General features: G+C 38.0%; 1 protein-coding gene across 1 annotated transcript in view; it reads left to right on the top strand.

Moving 5' to 3' along the window:
- cux1b (cut-like homeobox 1b) overlaps positions 1 to 17,922 on the top strand; it is a 497,544-nt gene that overhangs the window by 448,284 nt on the left and 31,338 nt on the right. Inside the window, exons 15-19 of the mRNA XM_039756586.1 lie at positions 4,221 to 4,357; positions 4,700 to 4,766; positions 12,396 to 12,508; positions 13,156 to 13,272; positions 14,196 to 14,279. Of these exons, the coding sequence (XP_039612520.1) occupies positions 4,221 to 4,357; positions 4,700 to 4,766; positions 12,396 to 12,508; positions 13,156 to 13,272; positions 14,196 to 14,279 (518 nt within the window). The remainder of the gene's footprint in view (positions 1 to 4,220; positions 4,358 to 4,699; positions 4,767 to 12,395; positions 12,509 to 13,155; positions 13,273 to 14,195; positions 14,280 to 17,922) is intronic.

Below are 17,922 nucleotides of genomic sequence, written 5' to 3'. Positions count from 1 at the left end.
GGACACTCTACTTAGCCACAGATACAGAGGCAATTATTTCAGATGCCGCACTTTGATTTTTTGTAACAGTTGTGGAGAAAACAATCGTAATTGTCTTTACCTAGGGTGGGGCAATTGATCTGGGGGTTAATTTTGTTTGTGTTTTTAAAGAAAAACCAAGATTGAAGTCTTTGAGTCTGCTGCTTCTGTGGCTATGTGGACAGTCCGCCTAGCACATCTATGGTCCTGTCTATAAACTGTAAAAAATCTCTCTCTTGGTTCCACATCACAATCTTTATTTATATATATATATATATATATATATATATATATATACACTATTTTTCTTTGTGCGTGTGAACTATGCACAAATTAGTCAAAAATAGGTATGGGCAATTGTTTAATGTCCATATATATATATTATATATTACACACTAAACCATAAAAGTTGTATTTATATATAGACATACTGTGCGTATGTGAAGCTTTATGATTGGCAGCAGGAAAAATTGATACCTCCATGGCGCTGTTTTTCTGTCCAGATGAGTTTTTCTTTTCTTTTTAGATTTTCCTTGTAAGTCTATTCTCAGCACTGTAAGACAGTTCCCTCTACAATATGGAGAAGCAATATCACTGTATGAAACTCACACAATGTATTATTATTATTATTATTATTATTATTATTGTTATTATTATTATTATTATTCACTAGCACCCTAGGTGTGATAATTGAAGTAAATATCTTTTATACAAACACAATTTGATGTGTGGTGTATTTATTTAAGCTATTTTTTCCACTAGTGGGGTGCAAACTGTATTTGTATTCAACTACTAATGAAAATGTTTAATTTTAGCAACTATTACTTATTTTTATGTGTATTTTTAACAGGTAGATTTTTAATCTATCCAGCAAATTTGCTTATAGGGGCAATGAACTTGTAATTTGTTAACCGTTTTTTACAGCTGCTGGTACTTACTCTTGAAGAAGTAAAACCATCAACCTGCTGCATCACTGTAGATCTCACAAATTGTCTGTGGTAGACAAAATAATGACATGTTTTCATTCCAGTAGCTCCCTCCCATGCTGTTTGTGACCCACCTTGCCTACTGAAATCTTTTTAAAAGATCAATATTATGAAATAACCCTTCACATAACTTTTTCTGGACACTGACCGATTTAGCTTGCCAGCCTTGCTTCATGTTGTAGGGAAGTGGGCTGTTGGTGATTTGTATTGTTAAAGAATTATTTTTTCTTCTACCATTTTAGCAAGTGCAAACGATAGCAAATTTTATGGGTCACAGAGTCATTTTATCTTTTTTGAATTTGGATATGGGAATCAAAATATGAAAATCTCACATACAAGTGCTTCTATAGACCCTTTGGCACTGGTGAGTGAAGTAACAGCAATGGCTGAAGTTCAAGATATCTGACAGTACAATACTACTGATATTGGCTGTGCTGAGACAGTCTTCCTGTTTGTTAGTTATCACTAAACCACTGACATTCTACAGGTGTGTATGTGGTGACACAGGTAAGCACTGGCTTCTTCTTTTGGTGATGGGGGTCTCTCATTGCCTAACTTTAATCACTTTGATTTACTTATGTATTTAGAATATGGTGGCATGCAAAAGTTTGGGCACCCTTGCTTAAAATGTCTGTTACTGTGAATATTTAAGTGAGCAGAAGATGAACTGATCACCAAATGACAAAGTTAAATATGACATATTTGTTTAATATTTTAGGCAACATTACATTTTTATTTCAAGTATTCACAGGTACAAAATACGAAAAAAATTGAAAAGGGCCTAAAGCATAATTTTTTGAACCTAAAATTGTCAGTAATTAGTAACATCCCCTTTGGCAAGTGTCACAGTTTGTAAACATTTTTTCTAGCCAGGTAAGAGTCTTCCAGTTCTTACTTGGGATATTTTCATCCATTCATCCTTGTAAAAGGCTTCTAATTCTGCAAGATTCTTGGACTTTCTGGCATGCACTGCTCTTTTGAGATTCATCCACAAATTTTCAATGATGTTTATATTGGGGGGACTGTGAGGGCCATGGCAAAGCAATCAGCGTGTGCCCCTTGAGATATTTTATTGTAGATTTGAGGTGTGTTTCTGATCCATTATCCTATTGTAGGACTCATCCTCTTTTTAATTTCAGCTTTTTTTTTTTACAGATGGTGTGATGTTTGCTTTTAGAATTTGCTGGTATTTATTTGAATCCATTGTTCCCTCCACCAATGACATGTTCCCTGTGCCACTGGCTGCAACACAAGACCAAAGCATGAAAGATCCATCTCCATGCTTACCATGAAGATCATATTTGTTCAGGTGTCGCCACAATAAACAGGGGTTTTATTTGCCTAGCAGTACAATGAGCAGTTCTTTCAGAAAGTTTTCTTGGTTTTCCAAACCTCAACTTGACCTCCACAATTACTGTTAACTGTCATTTCTTAATAACATTGCAAAGTAAGGAAATGGCTACCTGAAATCTCTATGCTATCTTCTTTTAGCCACCTTTTGTTTTGTGAGCATCAATTATTTTATTTTTCAGAATGCTAGGCAGCTGCTTAGCGGAGCCCATGGCTGCTGATTGTTGGGGCAAGGTTTAAGGAATCAGAATTTATACAGATTTAATATTTGCATCACCTGGACTTTCCTAATGGTGACTGTGAACAAGCCATAGCCTTAACATGAAGGTCTGAAACCTTGGTAAAAATTATCTGCATAAAAACGTTGAAAAGAAATGTCTTCATTAACTTTATGCCTTTTGGTGATAAGTTCATCTTCTGCTCACTTAACTATTCACAGTAGTTTAAGCAAAGGTACACAACATTTTGCATGCCACTGTATACATGGAACTTTTATATGAATAATTGAAATGTGAATTCTGTAATATATTGAATTGTTTTTGCTCCCAATGCTTATTTTAAACATGCAATTGATTTTACCTTGAAAAAGCTTAGCCCATTGTTTTCTCATCTCTTCTTAATTTATAGGATCAGGGTTATGAGTGTTGACACAGAAAGCGTCAAAACATTTGGCAGGTGTAAGGCATTTATGTGATATATATTTAAAGTAGCACTAGCGAATTCTGGACCTGGAAACAAATAATTAACAATCTGAATTTCTGCTGTCTACAAATTAAAGTTGTTTATAAGGTGTTGGTAAAACTAAGTATAGACTCAGCTATTTGAAGATGTTCACTACTGGAGTAGAATTAAGTTTTGTGGTGGTTAGCAGATGCACATTCATTAATTTTGTGTTATCGTTCAAAAGGTGAAATATGTTTCATTAAGTTGTGAAGTGCACAACCTTTTTTTTTGTATGTCCAAAAATAGAGAAGGCAGTAGTAAAATTGTCAAATTGGTATTCCACATATGTTTGTAATAATATACCTTTATAGTCATTTTGGGTAAATATTTCATTAAAACGGTATGCTTTGATCTTCTAGAAAATTGCAAGAATAGAAGTTTAATTTTATTGTCTGCAAGTCTGTATTGTTTACAATAATATTAAACTAAAAAGCACACAATAGGGAATATTACAGGAAAGCACTAGAAAATAGAGTAACAGAAAACAAACCAACCTTACTGCATGCCTGCACTTACCAAAAAAGTTTCTTTGCCCTGTATATTTGGAGGAATAGAATCTCCATGTTCCTGCTTTCCCACACCACAAATTGGTACTCTTTCCACTTTATTCTGGCCTGCTTTTCTCTCCTGACTTTAGAAGTCAGTTCCAGGGTCAAGTAGTCACAGTGCCCTGTTAAACTTCCTGAAATCAGTGCACTGTGCCCTGAATGAAACCGTTACCTGCTAACCCAATAGGCAGCAGGTTTCTGTTACTGTTGAGAGCTGTCTGCCTTCACCTGCTATTCAAAGGACATTCAATAGTGTTCCTCCAAGCCCTGCATGGCATCAGTCACACTGATAGATGAGTTAAGTGTTGATCTTCAAGATTTGTACTGAGAAAGTTCACATAAGTCAGTTCACAAAGGCATGTACATGTGTTTGATGCTTGGCGTTGGTGTTTTCTATTGGTGGATCAGCTGCTGTGTATCCAATTTTATTTATAATTGCCTAACAGGGCAACCTCTTCAAGACTAATACAAGATACTCACATTTTAAAAAAATGGAAGTGATGGTAACATGTTTCTTTAGAGAGCATCAAGCCAAGGTTCATTTCATTTTTGAATGAAATGGCAACACATGTGACCATATTCTTTCCTTTGACAGGACGCTATGCTAAGCTGCAGCTGGAGTTTGCTGAGGCAGTCAGAACCAGTGCTGACCAAAAAGATCTGATAATGAAGCTGGAGCATGATCTGAGCACCATTCAGTCCATGTCATCTCTGCAGCGACCAGACACAGAGGTGGGTCAGAGACTTCTCAAGAAGGAGATAATGTGACCTTTAGTTCTCACCATATGTGGAATGAAACTGATACAATTCAATTGGGTGTCCAGAAGTTGAATTTTTTATTACTTTAAGCAGTCTGCACTCATTTAATTCTTTGAGTTTCATTTGTCTTTTCAGATAAATGTGGGAGAGGTAGATCATTTTTCCTAATACTGACAGAACATGCAGTCACCACTTTAATTTCAGCTTCTGTGTACCTTGTACACAGACTTTTGAGTGCAGAGGACAGATATCTGTAACTGACTTTATCTTCCCTTACTAAACGTCCATTCTGAGATGTCCTTTGCTTTGTTTCAGGGTGCAGACATGACCCATCTGGAAAGAATCCCAGAGCCAATTAAAGAAGCCACAGCTCTCTTCAGTGGTAATGAAACATGCTATCATATTTTAATTACAATAGTTTGGTGAGTGGCATGTTTGTTCTTCCATCCATTGTCCATCCTGCTATATCCTAACACAGGATCATGGGGGTCTGCTGGAGCCAATCCCAGCCAACACAGGGCGCAAGGCAGGAACAAATCCTGAGCAGGGTGCCAGCCCACTGCCGGGCACATGCACATACACCAAGCACACACTAGGAGAAATTTAGGATCGCCAATGCACCTAACCTGCAAGTCTTTGGACTGTGGGAAGAAACCGGAGCACCCGGAGGAAACCCACGCAGACATGGGGAGAGCATGCAAACTCCATACAGAGAGGACCCGGGAAGCGAATCTATGACTCCTTACTGTGAGACAGCAGCACTACCATTGCGCCACCGTGCCGCCCCATGTTGGTACTTTACAAGGTCTAATTCCCGAGTTCAATTCATGACTCAATCACTGTCTATATGGAGTTTGCACCTTTTCTCATGCCATTTTTCTGGATTTTCTCTAGTGTAAAGGACAGAAGGTTGACTGGTGTTCCAAAGAATATGTGGAGTGCCAACCAGTCTACCATGTTCAAAGCAATAGTCCAATAAATAGAACAAGAACATGTCTTTAGTGGTGTAACAGAAACAAAGCTTCTTAACTGCTTTCTTAACCAACTTGTGTCTCATTTTTAAATAGCTTGTTTGAGAGCTTTAGCCATAGGGAGTTCTAGCATGTGAGGGTTTCCCCTGAAGTCAGACAACTTTCTGTAGGGAAGTCTCAGCCAGAGGTGGCGGGGCTCAGTAGTTCTAATTGGGTGTTGTCTTGCCACTGTAGAGAGAGAAAGAGACTACAGTTAGTGACTGTGCCCCCTCTTGTCATGGTGTGATTTCAGCAGAATCCAGAAGGTGTTCCTAAAGCTCCCATTATTGACACCACGTAATTCTGTTTCCCAGAATAATGGGTCAGCATAGACAGTCTTTTAAATTGTCCTGGCACGAACAACTGCGTAGTAGTGGGCAGCTATTTCATCCTAAATTTGTTCTTGCCTTGCTTGTCCAGGCAGCCAGCTCTAGGAAGATATATGGTTATTCTAGACTCATTTCTTTTAAGAATTGCAGACCACTGTGCTCTTCTTCAGTGCTGCAGAAAGTTTTTGTAGCCATCTCCAGATCTGTGTCTTGACACAATCCTGACTCAAAGCTTGTCAGGCAATTCTTTCCACCCCATGGCTTTGTTTTTGCTCTGGTACACATTATTAACTTTTGGAACTCATATAAGTTTGTGCCTCTCATGATCGTGTGCAATCAATTAAAATGACCTCCGGTGGATACCAAACAAGGTGTTGAAACATCTCAATGATAATAAATAGAGTAGGATGCACCTGAATCAAGTGTCATAAAAATGGGTCTGAATACTTGTGTCAGTGTGATATTTCATGGTTTTTATTTTTTGTAAACAATAATTTATTTTTTTAATAAGAAGTTTGAGTACTGTACAATTGGAGAACTTTCTTCTTGTAATAATAGATTGTTGCAGTATTTCAGCAGTTCTTTTGGTAGCAATAAATAGAAAAACTGTTTTGGTCGACTTTAACTTCATGGTTCATTTTCTAAAAATGTAAACTATTCTGAGTATCTACACTAATAAAAGGCAAAGCCCTCACTCAATCACTCACTCACTCACTGACTCATCACTAATTCTCCAAGTTCACGTGTGGGTAGAAGGCTGAAATTTGGCAGGCTCATTCCTTACAGCTTACTTACAAAAGTTGGGCAGGTTTCATTTCGAAATTCTACGCCTAATGGTCATAACTGGAAGGTATTTTTCTCCATTAACTGTAATGGAGTTGAGCTGGAAAGACGTGGGGGTGGAGTTTCGTGTGACATCATCACGCCTCCCACGTAATCACGTGAACTGACTGTCAACGCAGTGCGTAGAAAACCAGGAAGACCTCCAAAAAGCGCTTAAGAAAACATGCATTATATAATTGAGAAGGCAGCGAAACAATAAGAAGCGAGCGAGTGACATATACTAACATATTCATGAGTGCTGCTACCTCGGAAAGAAAGCAAGGTGTAAACCTAAACTTTAAATTAAGTTCATAGACAGGCTACGCTGGCGTTTCACATGCCCACAGGGAATGCGGGATACAAGTTTAATGAGAGGACGAGGATATAAGCGAGAGTTTTGATCACTTTGTAACTAAGTTAAAATTGTAGGCAAAGGGGTGTGCTTATGCAAATTCCGAAAGACTGTGTTTGTGGGGGATTGACAGTTAAGGCGGGTGGGGGAGTCACGTCATCATCACCCCTCCCATTTACCTCATTTCGCTCTGAGCTGAGCTCCGCGGCTAACGCCGTCTTCCGAAGCAACTTCGTCAGACTGCCACCAAATACTCACAGAAAAATCCACAAGTTAATACACACGCTGTCTCTAGAGTTTCTCCACACTGAATCCTCCAGGCACTACTTACAAAAGGTTACATTGACAATCGTGTTACGTTATTTTTAAAATCTTTCCTTTTCTTAGCACAAGCACAGCTGAGAAGCTTCATGCATGTGCTCCATAAGCGTTAAAAATAATGCATTTAATCACACTTTGCATTACAAGCAAAGGGGAGCTTTTGTCAATGCATGATTTCCTGGTACACCGATTACATTGATCAGCGCATCCGATTCATTTTACCCTCGCACCACCTTAGTTTGAGAAGAAGTATGAAAAAATATGAGGTTAACACAGAAAAACAGATCACCAATTCAAGCTTTATGAATAATCGATTCGCCATCAATAATTGTTTTGGTAAAGCCATACTCAGTGTAATCCTCCTTCCATTTTATAATTTTTCCGCCACTAGCCATGATTAAATGAACGGTAAAAAAGTAAGAGCAAAGCGAGGGTGACTTATTTAGGCAGGCATATATATGACAGCAACACTCATGACAATGTCAATCATGTTATTATTAAAATGTTTCCTTTTCTTTTTCATTACTTCTTTAACACACTACTTCTCGCTGCGCGCGGTATTTTGTATATATATATATATATATATATATATATATATATATGAATGACCTCCAAAGAGCTGAGACTTTTGATATCATGAACGTGTCTGCAAAACTGGGGTCTCCTGCCCAGCAAAGTCGAGCAGCCAGCGTGCATAGCTGTGCCGGCCTTTGAGGCGCTGACTGCGCTTCTGCCTTAAGTCAAAGTGAGCACTTTTAATTTTTTTCCTCCTCCCCCTGAGCTATAGCCCAGACAAGTGCAAACACAGGACCCCTTTTCTACACCGCGGCAAACTAATATTAAGGCGATTTGCACTTTCTTTTGCACATATACGATTATGAGGTCGTCAGCTCGGATTATGAAGACACGCACACGAGTGGAGGACTGACAGTGCCATCACAACCGATTAATGGCGGGACGTCTCACCAGTCTACACAAGACCCACCGCGACTGTCCCCAAAAGGCAATCATAACGTCAGCGAACACATCTCTCTATACTATATAAAAGAAAAGGCAACTTTCCTTTCTTTACACCTTTTTTCCTTTTATCCCAAACCAAAGCCTTTCTCTCTTAACACTGCAGAGGACACAAAACTAATTTTCTTTAAATGCCGGTAAGGCACATTACCAGAGGTACAAATTTGAACGTTCACATAGAAAATGTAATTTCTATACCACAGCCGTCGTGTAGCGCCTTTCAAAAGGGATCTACTACCGAGAGATGATCCATATACATTTTAGCTGCTGTTAGTTCTACTTACCTGTTGTGTTACACAGTCTTTAAAATGTAGTTTACCCACAACCACTCCAGTAGTGCTCAATGTACCTGTACTTCTTAAAACGTTAATGTTTTACTGTTTAATAACTTATAGACTATATTTTATTGTTTTTCCCTTGCACTCAGTGACCAAAGCTATACACACACATATAGACACATACAAACATACACACAATTATATGTATGTGTGTATATATATATATATATATATATATATGTATGTGTATATATATATATATATATATATATATATATATATATATATATACACACACACACACCTATCTACATTATATATATATATATATATACATATATATATCTACATTATATATATATATATATATATATATATACACACATGCATATACATACATACATACAAACACACATATATATAATTTGTGTGTATGTATGTATGTGTGTGTATATATGATGTAGATAGGTATGTGTATATGTATATATATATATATATATGTGTATATGTAGATATGTATATAGATATGTAGATATGAAGATATGTATGTATATATATATATATATATATATGTATCTATGTATGTGTGTGTATATGTGTGTATATATATATATATATATATATATATATATATATATATATATATATATATATATATATATATATATATATATGTGTAGACTCAAACCCATTATGACAGCAGCAATCCAAGCTGTGAGAAACACTAAAAAGGAGGCGTGTCAGACGTTGTGGTACATTTTCTGATGCAGCTAGACGAAAAAAACTTTGTGACGCTGCCGCCAAATACACAAAACAATTACTTTGACAATCATCTTACATTATTTTTAAAATGTTTCCTTTTCTTTTTCATAACTTCTTTAACACACGACATCGCTGTGAAGCGCGGGTATTTTGCTATATATATAATATATATGTATGTGTGTGTGTGTGTATATGTATATATGTAGATATCTATATGTTTATATATATGTGTGTGTGTGTATATATATATGTAGATATGTATGTATATGTATCTATACTGTATGTGGATGTATGTGTATATATGTATATATACTGTATATATGTGTGTGTGTATACAGTATATGTATATATGTATGGATATGTATATGTATATATGTTTATGTGTGTGTGTGTCTATATATATATATATATATATATATATATACTGTATATATATATATAGAGTAATCCCTCGCTATATCGCGCTTCGACTTTTGCGGCTTCACTCTATCGCGGATTTTAAATGTAAGCACATCTAAATATATATCACGGATTTTTCGCTGGTTCGCAGATTTCTGCGGACAATGGGTCTTTTAACTTATGCTACACGCTTCCTCAGTTTGTTTGCCCTGTTGTTTTCATACAAGGGACGCTATTGGCGGATGGCTTAGAAGCTACCCAATCAGAGCATATATTACATATTAACTAAAACTCCTCAATGCTATAAGATATGCATCCCGCGCGGAGCTTGATTGTTTGCTTGTCTCTGCCTCTATCTCACCCTCTCTGACATTCTCTGCGCCTTACAGAGGGGCTGTGAGCAGAAGTGCTGTTTGCACAGAAGCTGTTTGCCTAGTGGATACGGACGCACCTCTAAGAAATGCCGCCTTATCACGGTGCTTCCAAAAGCACACTTATTGATTTTTTGATGGTTTGCTTTAATCTCACTCTCTCTCTCTCTCTCTGACGTTCTCCGACGGAGGAGATGTGAGCAGAGGGGCTGTTTGCACAGAGGCTGTTTGCTTAGAAGATACTGACGCTCCTCTAAAAAATGCCATGGCAAACTTAAAAGCACACGTATTGATTTTTTGATTGTTTGCTTTTCTTTGCGAGCTCTCTCTCTCTCTGAAATTCTCTGCTCCTGAAGAGAAGATCTATTTGCATTCTTTTAATTGTGAGAAAGAACTGTCATCTCTGTCTTGTCATGGAGCACAGTTTAAACTTTTGACTAAAGGGTGTTATTTCATGTCTAGAGGGCTCTAATAATTAACAGTGTGGGAGAGTTTATAAGGGCTTAAAATATATAAAAATAACTACACAAACATATGGTTTCTACTTCGCGGATTTTCATCTATCGCGGGGGTTCTGGAACGCAACACAATATGCAATATGCCAGCAACACTCATGAAAATGACAACACAATTACATTGTCAATTGTTACGTTATTATTAAAATGTTTCCTTTTCTTTTTCATTACTTCTTTAACACACTACTTCTCCGCTGCGAAGTGCGGGTATTTTGCTAGTTTGGTATAAACTTGTGAACCATCTGCACCTCATCCCTGGCTGCTAATTTCACCTTTCATCTGCATCCCATTGACTATTTTGGGAAAGAAATTTTTAACATTTCAAGAAACTCTTCTAAATAATGTAAAGCTTTCTCGAAGGCAATCCCTGTAAGAGATGGCTCCCTCAAGTGGGTATGCACCTTAATTGCATTTCCAATCCATTTTATGATTTTAGATGTGCATTGAATCCAGGGCCAATCTGTGTGGTAGACAGTGCAGGCAGTTAGCCTAGAGAGTATCTATGTGGTGAGTTGCCCAGATGGTATACTGGTATACAAAACAATGTTAGAAATTATGTTCATCCTAATGAATTATTGAGAAGGAGTAACTGCATGCAGTGATGTCTGGTATCCATCCATCCATTTTTCAACCCATTGAATCCGAACACAGGGGTCTGCTTGAGCCAATCCCAGCCAACACAGGACACAAGGCAGGAACCAATCCCAGGCAAGGCACCAACCCACGGCAGGACACACACTCACACACCAAGCACACACTAGGGACAATTTAGAATCGCCAATCCACCTAAAGGCATTGATTGTGGCTACAGGAGTTATCTATCTGCAATGCAGCGGCTCTTTATGCTCTATTTCTCCATAATAACGTGGTTTTTATAACCATAAATTAGTTTTTGAGGGGCGGGTTGATTCAGATAGAGCACTACTGAAGGCCTAGGTGTGAAATGCACAGTCCGCCACTGGACCAGATGATACGTAAATTTGATGAACATTACAACCCGAAAATAAACGAAACTGTAGAGAGGTTCAGATTATACTTCTCCCAGTGTGTCTCTCTAAACCCTCCGTGCGGGAACAATTATCATAAGGCTTAACGATCTTATTGTTACACCTTCTACGTGCACCCAACCGTCCTTATTACGGAGTCTTCCTTGCTTTACCGCTGGCTGCTTCTTACCATTCACCTTCCTAGCTCTTTATTTAAACAGTTTTCCTTCTCACTTTTCCGCTCCTTCGCTGTCTTCTCCCTTTTTGTTCAAAATACACTCCTCCTTGCCTTTTTACAGTCAGCTCCCCTTACGTCACACCATGGTACGTTTAGCACAAGTTAATACCTGGAATGCCTGTTAAAATCTTAAATTCAGGAGTAGCGATTTGTGTAGTGAACACTTTGATTAATCAAACCTGTTATCTTTACAACAGTTGACAAACACGGAATGTAACTTCAAAACAACACATCCTCCAAATATGAACCTGATTGAAAGAAATAATGATAATCAAATCCTTGATGACAGCAACACTCATAACAGTGACAAAACAATTACATTGACAATCAGGTTATGTTATTTTTAAAATGTTTTGTTTTCTTTTTCATAACTTCTTTAACACACTTGTTCTCTGCTGCGAAGCGTGGGTATTTTGCTAGTATATAATAAATCTAGAAATAAAAACCCAGAAAATTAAAACAATTATACACGATCAATATGCACAACCCATTAATCAAGTACCAGAAAAAAGAAGAATCTGAAAAACAAGAAGTTTGCTTACTTATTTAAAGTCTTCTGATTTTCTCTGCCATCCCCTTTGTCATACATGTTTGTTACTCCCCATCTCTAGGTGTCAGCACGGTTTCCTATGCTGAACTTCCCCAAGGGCAAATGGACTCCCTGCTGTCCATCATCTCTAGCCAGAGGGAGCGTTTCCGAGCCCGTAACCAGGAGCTGGAGGCTGTGAGTATCTGCTCCCTATGTCCATTCTATAATTTCGTTGGCAATGAATGAAAGGAAAGATGTTTAGGAAAGCATTTCGATCCTTAAGAAAATAAAGTACAAATGTAGCAAGAATGAATTTTGAATGCACAAGAGAGATTTTTTTTTTTTGAGGGCACAAAGCAAGCTTCAGAAGTGGACTTTTTTTTATGTTTCTTAACTGTTGATTTAAAGAAGATTTCCTTTGTAAGCAAAGCCCTTCTTATACATCTTATGGGTGGTATAGTGGTTAGCATTACGGACTTACTGCTTTAGAGTCCTAGGTTGAAATCCTATTCCTGATTGCTGTGTTTATCTGCATATTTTCCCCTGTCTGCATCAAGTTTTCTCCCATATCCCAAAGACGTACAGTTTCAGATAACTGGTGTCTCTGCACTGGCTCTGTGTGTGTGTGACTGTAAGCTGCACCAAGCTTGCATCCCACAGGGCACAATTCCAGTATGGCTTATTTTATTTTCTCATAAAACTACAACAAGAGACCTAGAAACCTGCCCAGAGAATTCAGAGCATGCATTAAAATAAACTGACATGACTGTATGTACAAATTGTACATTCATTGCTCTCCCTGGTACATTGTCATGTTCAAATGTTTTTCTTGTTTTATGCAGGAGAGCAGAAGTATGCAGCAAACCATGCAGGCTCTTCAGACTGAACTGGACAGCTTACGAGCTGACAACATCAAGCTTTATGAGAAGATCAAATTTTTACAGGGTTATCCGAACAAGGTATGTTTAGTTAGAATGTTTTGTTACCAATCATTTTGAATCATCTTCTACTAAACCTGTCATAATGAGAAACCAAGGCAAACATGGAGTGAAGAATCTGGGCTGTTGTGGCTGATAATGTTTCTTCCTTTTTGATGACTTTTCATGTAATTTGAACAATTAAATAGTGTAATGTCCACAATATTAATTCTGCATTCTGGACAAGAATCGACTCTTTAGTCATCTGGGAAGCACCATGGCAAAGTGGTTGGTACTACTGGTTCATGGAACCAACACCCTGTGTATGAATACCACAATCAGTGAATTCCTAGATGGAGCTGGCACATTCTTCCAATGTCTGTGTGGATTTTCTCCAGCTACTGCAGTTTTCCTAATCAAAAACATGCGGGTTTGGTTAATTAGGGATTCTTAATTGGCCCGGGATGATTGTGGATGTGTGTACGCAAATTTGTTCTTCAATAAACAGGGTGCTATGTTGATGGCTGGTTCCTGCCTTGTGTCCACTGCTCCTGGAATAGCCTTTGTTCACCCAGAATGCTCAGTCAGTTCCCATGTGCCCATCAATGGGTATGAGTATTCCATATATTCGTAACTATTTTTTCAATTATATTCTGGGATTTGTACATTTCTTTGTAGTGGTGAGTCAAATGAAATTGTATGCCTTGCAATTTAACAAATAAAATAAAAAACAGTCTTTTCTGCTTCACAATGCAGTTTTTGACACAGTAAGATGGCATGACCACTTTTAGCCCTGACAGTCACAGATGGCCAGCTAAATCTGGATGTCAGAGATGAGCAGTATTACCATGAGTCTCTGGGAAGTTATTTATGTGGAGTTGTTGCCCATTTGCTTTGTTTTTCTTGATGCAACTGTTAGTGCTTCCATCACCAAGAATTCTTCTCTTTCTTCATTGTCTCTTCAGGGTTGTGGGAATGATGACACGGTGATGCGCTATTCCTCTCAGTATGAAGAACGGCTGGATCCATTTGCCTCCTTCAGCAAAAGGGTACAACTACTGATTGTAGTATTTTTGAAATTAGAGCTCCTTAACTCATCATGTCTATACTAGGGCTGTCAAGTGATCAAAAAGTTTAGTTGCGATTAGTCGCATGACTTTATTATTTTTTTTTTTTTATTTCATTAATTTTATTGGAATCCATACAAAGCAATCAAGTTTTTACAAATTGTACCACAAAGAATTATAAGGGCAATCAGACCGTATTAAGAAGAATGGACACAACATAATGTCATATAAATGTACTTCACGTGTTCAGGTAACTGGAACAAGAGGAGATAAAGACAAAACTTCAACTGTGAGGAGGCTTTATTCACTCATACTCTAGGGAGATGCAATGCTGAACATAGAAAATAAACAATTGGACTTATATTGTAAAACAGATGACATATATTTAAGACATGTAGTCTCATACTGCAGTCTCCATGTATTTCTCAGTAATGCTTAATAAATCTCACTCAAAAGCAATATAAAACAGGATTTGTTTAAACAGAATACAATTCAAAATTGTTTATCTAGCCAAGTTAATTTCTCAGCAGAAACAGCAGGTTGGCCTTTTGGATTATTATGAATAATACACTATTTCTATTTTATTAAACCAAGACAGTTGCTTAAACATAAAAGTTTGGTCACATTTCCAGAGGACAAGGCAACTCGCTTTTTTTGCATAATATTCCCAGAGAGTGAAAACAATCTCTTGCAAGGCACTGATGTGGCAGGTGTTGCCAAGTACTTGCAAGCAAGGCAAGCTAGCTGTTTGTATACCAGAGTTTGTGTGGACCACCACTTTAGGGGGCAATCCTCCATGCTGATGACAGGCTCTGCTTTATAGTGCTAAAGACTTCTTATTACAGTCCTCCTTCTCATCTAATTCCGACTCTGAAACCACTAAGAGAGATGCTTTCTTCTTTGGGGGTTCTGATGTTGCAGCTTGCACTGGTTGCTGTATCTCGTCTTTGAGGATGCCAACAATCAATGACCACACTTCAGCTATGTTTGTTTTTTTTATCAAATTTGCAATTATAAAACATTCTTTGTGGATGTACTATAATGTAATATCACAACACTCACAGGAGAGAGTAGGCAACGAGTAGAGGATGGCAAGCCCCCCTCCCAATCCAACTTAAACTCAGCACTACTACTGTTGCGTCATGTGAGGAGGCGGCCCCTGCCATTAAATATCTCATTATCAGACACAAAAAAATGTACCAGTTTAATGGACAGTGGCTAAAAGATTTCCCTTGTCTTTTTTTATTATTACAAGCAGGTACTACAAGCATCGAGAGAAATGTTGGCATGCACAATGCCGTACATTACTGGAAACCCGATTTTAAAATGGAATAACAACATTTATTTATATAGCACATTTTCATACAAAAAAATGTAGCTCAAAGTGCTTTACAAAATGAATAGAAAAATAAAAGACACAGTAAGAAAACAGAATAAGTCAACATTAATTAACATAGAATAAGTAAGGGCCGATGGCTAGGGTGGACAGAAAAAAAACTCCAGACGGCTGGAGAAAAAAAATAAAATCTGCAGGGATTCCAGACCATGAGACCGCCCAGTCCCCTCTGGGCAATCTACCTAACATGATGAAACAGTCCTCTTTGGATTTAGGGTTCTCACAGAAGGATTTGATGATGATGGTCACGTAGACTTATGGCTTTTAGTCCATCAATTCTGGAGCATCATGATGCTTTGAGTAGGTGGTGGTGGCGCAGGCCGCCACCACAAAGAAACCGGAAAAAGAAACAGAAGAGAGAGTAGGGGTCAGTACGGATTTTAGAGCCATTATGAATAGTTATTATGATGAATTGAAATGCAGAGTATCAGGATTAAGTTAAAGTGAAGTTATGAAAAAGCCATGTTAAAGTAATGTGTTTTCAGCAGTGTTTTAAAGTGCTCTACTGTATTAGCCTGGCGAATTCCTATTGGCAGGCTATTCCAGATTTTAGGTGCATAACAGCAGAAGGCCGCCTCACCACTTCTTTTAAGTTTAGCTTTTGGAATTGTAAGGAGACACTCATTTGAGGATCTAAGGTTACGATTTGGGATATAGGGTGTCAGACATTCCGATATACAAGATGGAGCGAGATTATTTAGGGCTTTATAAACCATAAGCAGAATTTTAAAGTCAATTCTGAAAGACACAGGTAACCAGTGTAGTGACATATAACATATAAGCATAGCTTTTCAGAAAACAAAGAAAAAAAAAACCTACATGGCATGTTCTCATCTTCGACTGCTGCTAATAACCCAGAAAAAATAAAAGTTAATGAGGAGGTTCTTAAAATCAAAGTGAGCATTGCGTACTTTATTGCAAAAGACGAACATCCCTTTACAAAATTTGGCCCACTCATATTAACTACATAAAAAATGTCATAAACGTCAATCCAACTTATGACAACCATATACTAAACGACTGTCCAAATAGCCGACAGTATGAAAAAAGAACTTGCTGCTAAAGTTAGAGACTCCACACTCCCACTATGTGTATTTAATGATCGATGGAGACTCACATATTTCAATAAAAGCATGCGAGATTGCTAGAAGATAAAAAAAACGGGTATATTACCTGTAGGGCTCAAGCAATGCCTCCAGCATCTGAAGTTTCTCCAGCTTAGCATTTGTTGGCATGACCATGTTAGTTTTATGTAGGGCTAGTGCATCTCTTAGTGGTTGTTTGTTTCTTCGCACACACTTCACCATCTCCAGAGTGGAGTTCCATCTAGTCGTCACTTCTTGTACGAGTGTCTCAGTCTTCAGGCCATGCGCGACTTGCTGTTTCTTAAGTTCTGCAGTATTTGATGGACTGTGCTTGAAGTATCCCACCACCTTTCAGCATCTGGAAAGTGTGCCGTCAAATGCACTATTCTGCAGAGACACTGTAACAGAATGTTGAATGCTGTGTGCGATGCATGGCAAGTGTTCGAAAGGCAGCTGTCTCGCCGCTGAAATAAAATTTCGTGCACTATCTGTACTGAGTGTGCTTACTTTATTCTCAATGTTCCATTGCTTCGCTACATCCATAAAATTTTCGGCACATGTTTCGACATGATGTCTCTCTGATGTTTTCATGACCGTCAAAGCATGTGAATGCAGTTTCCACAATTCATCAACATAACGGGCTGTAACCCCAAGGTAGTTATGATTTCCAAGTGATGTCCAGTGGACACTAGGAAGAGTGACCATCTCTGTGAACTGCAACTCCTTAGCTAGTTTTACCCTTTCTGAATCATACAGCTCGTGTATACTAGTTATAACTGTGGCTCTCAAGGATAATTCATAAGTTGGATCATTGGATGCAATCCGAATTATGTCGTGCAGACCTTCATCCTCCACTATGTAAATCCGTCTGCATGCTGTGGCTATCCAGTTAGCAATTGCTACCGTTAATTTGCTGGAGGTTGACGCATCCATTGGTTTCTGCCAACTGTCAAGCGTGGTCTGTCGCATATTACCCGGATTAATGCTATTAGTATAAAATGGATGCTCGGCTTGCATGTGATATTGTAGGCTGCTTGTACTCCGGTGATAACTAAATTCGGTTTTTACAGTAACTACACACAACCTTATTTTTATCGGGTGAGCCGTCAGGCAAAGGTTTGAAACTGAACTTCTCATTTAATGG

This window comes from Polypterus senegalus, chromosome 6 (assembly GCF_016835505.1).
Source record: "Polypterus senegalus isolate Bchr_013 chromosome 6, ASM1683550v1, whole genome shotgun sequence".
Taxonomy (NCBI): Eukaryota; Metazoa; Chordata; class Cladistia; order Polypteriformes; family Polypteridae; genus Polypterus; species Polypterus senegalus.
This window is presented reverse-complemented; position numbering and strand designations above follow the sequence as displayed.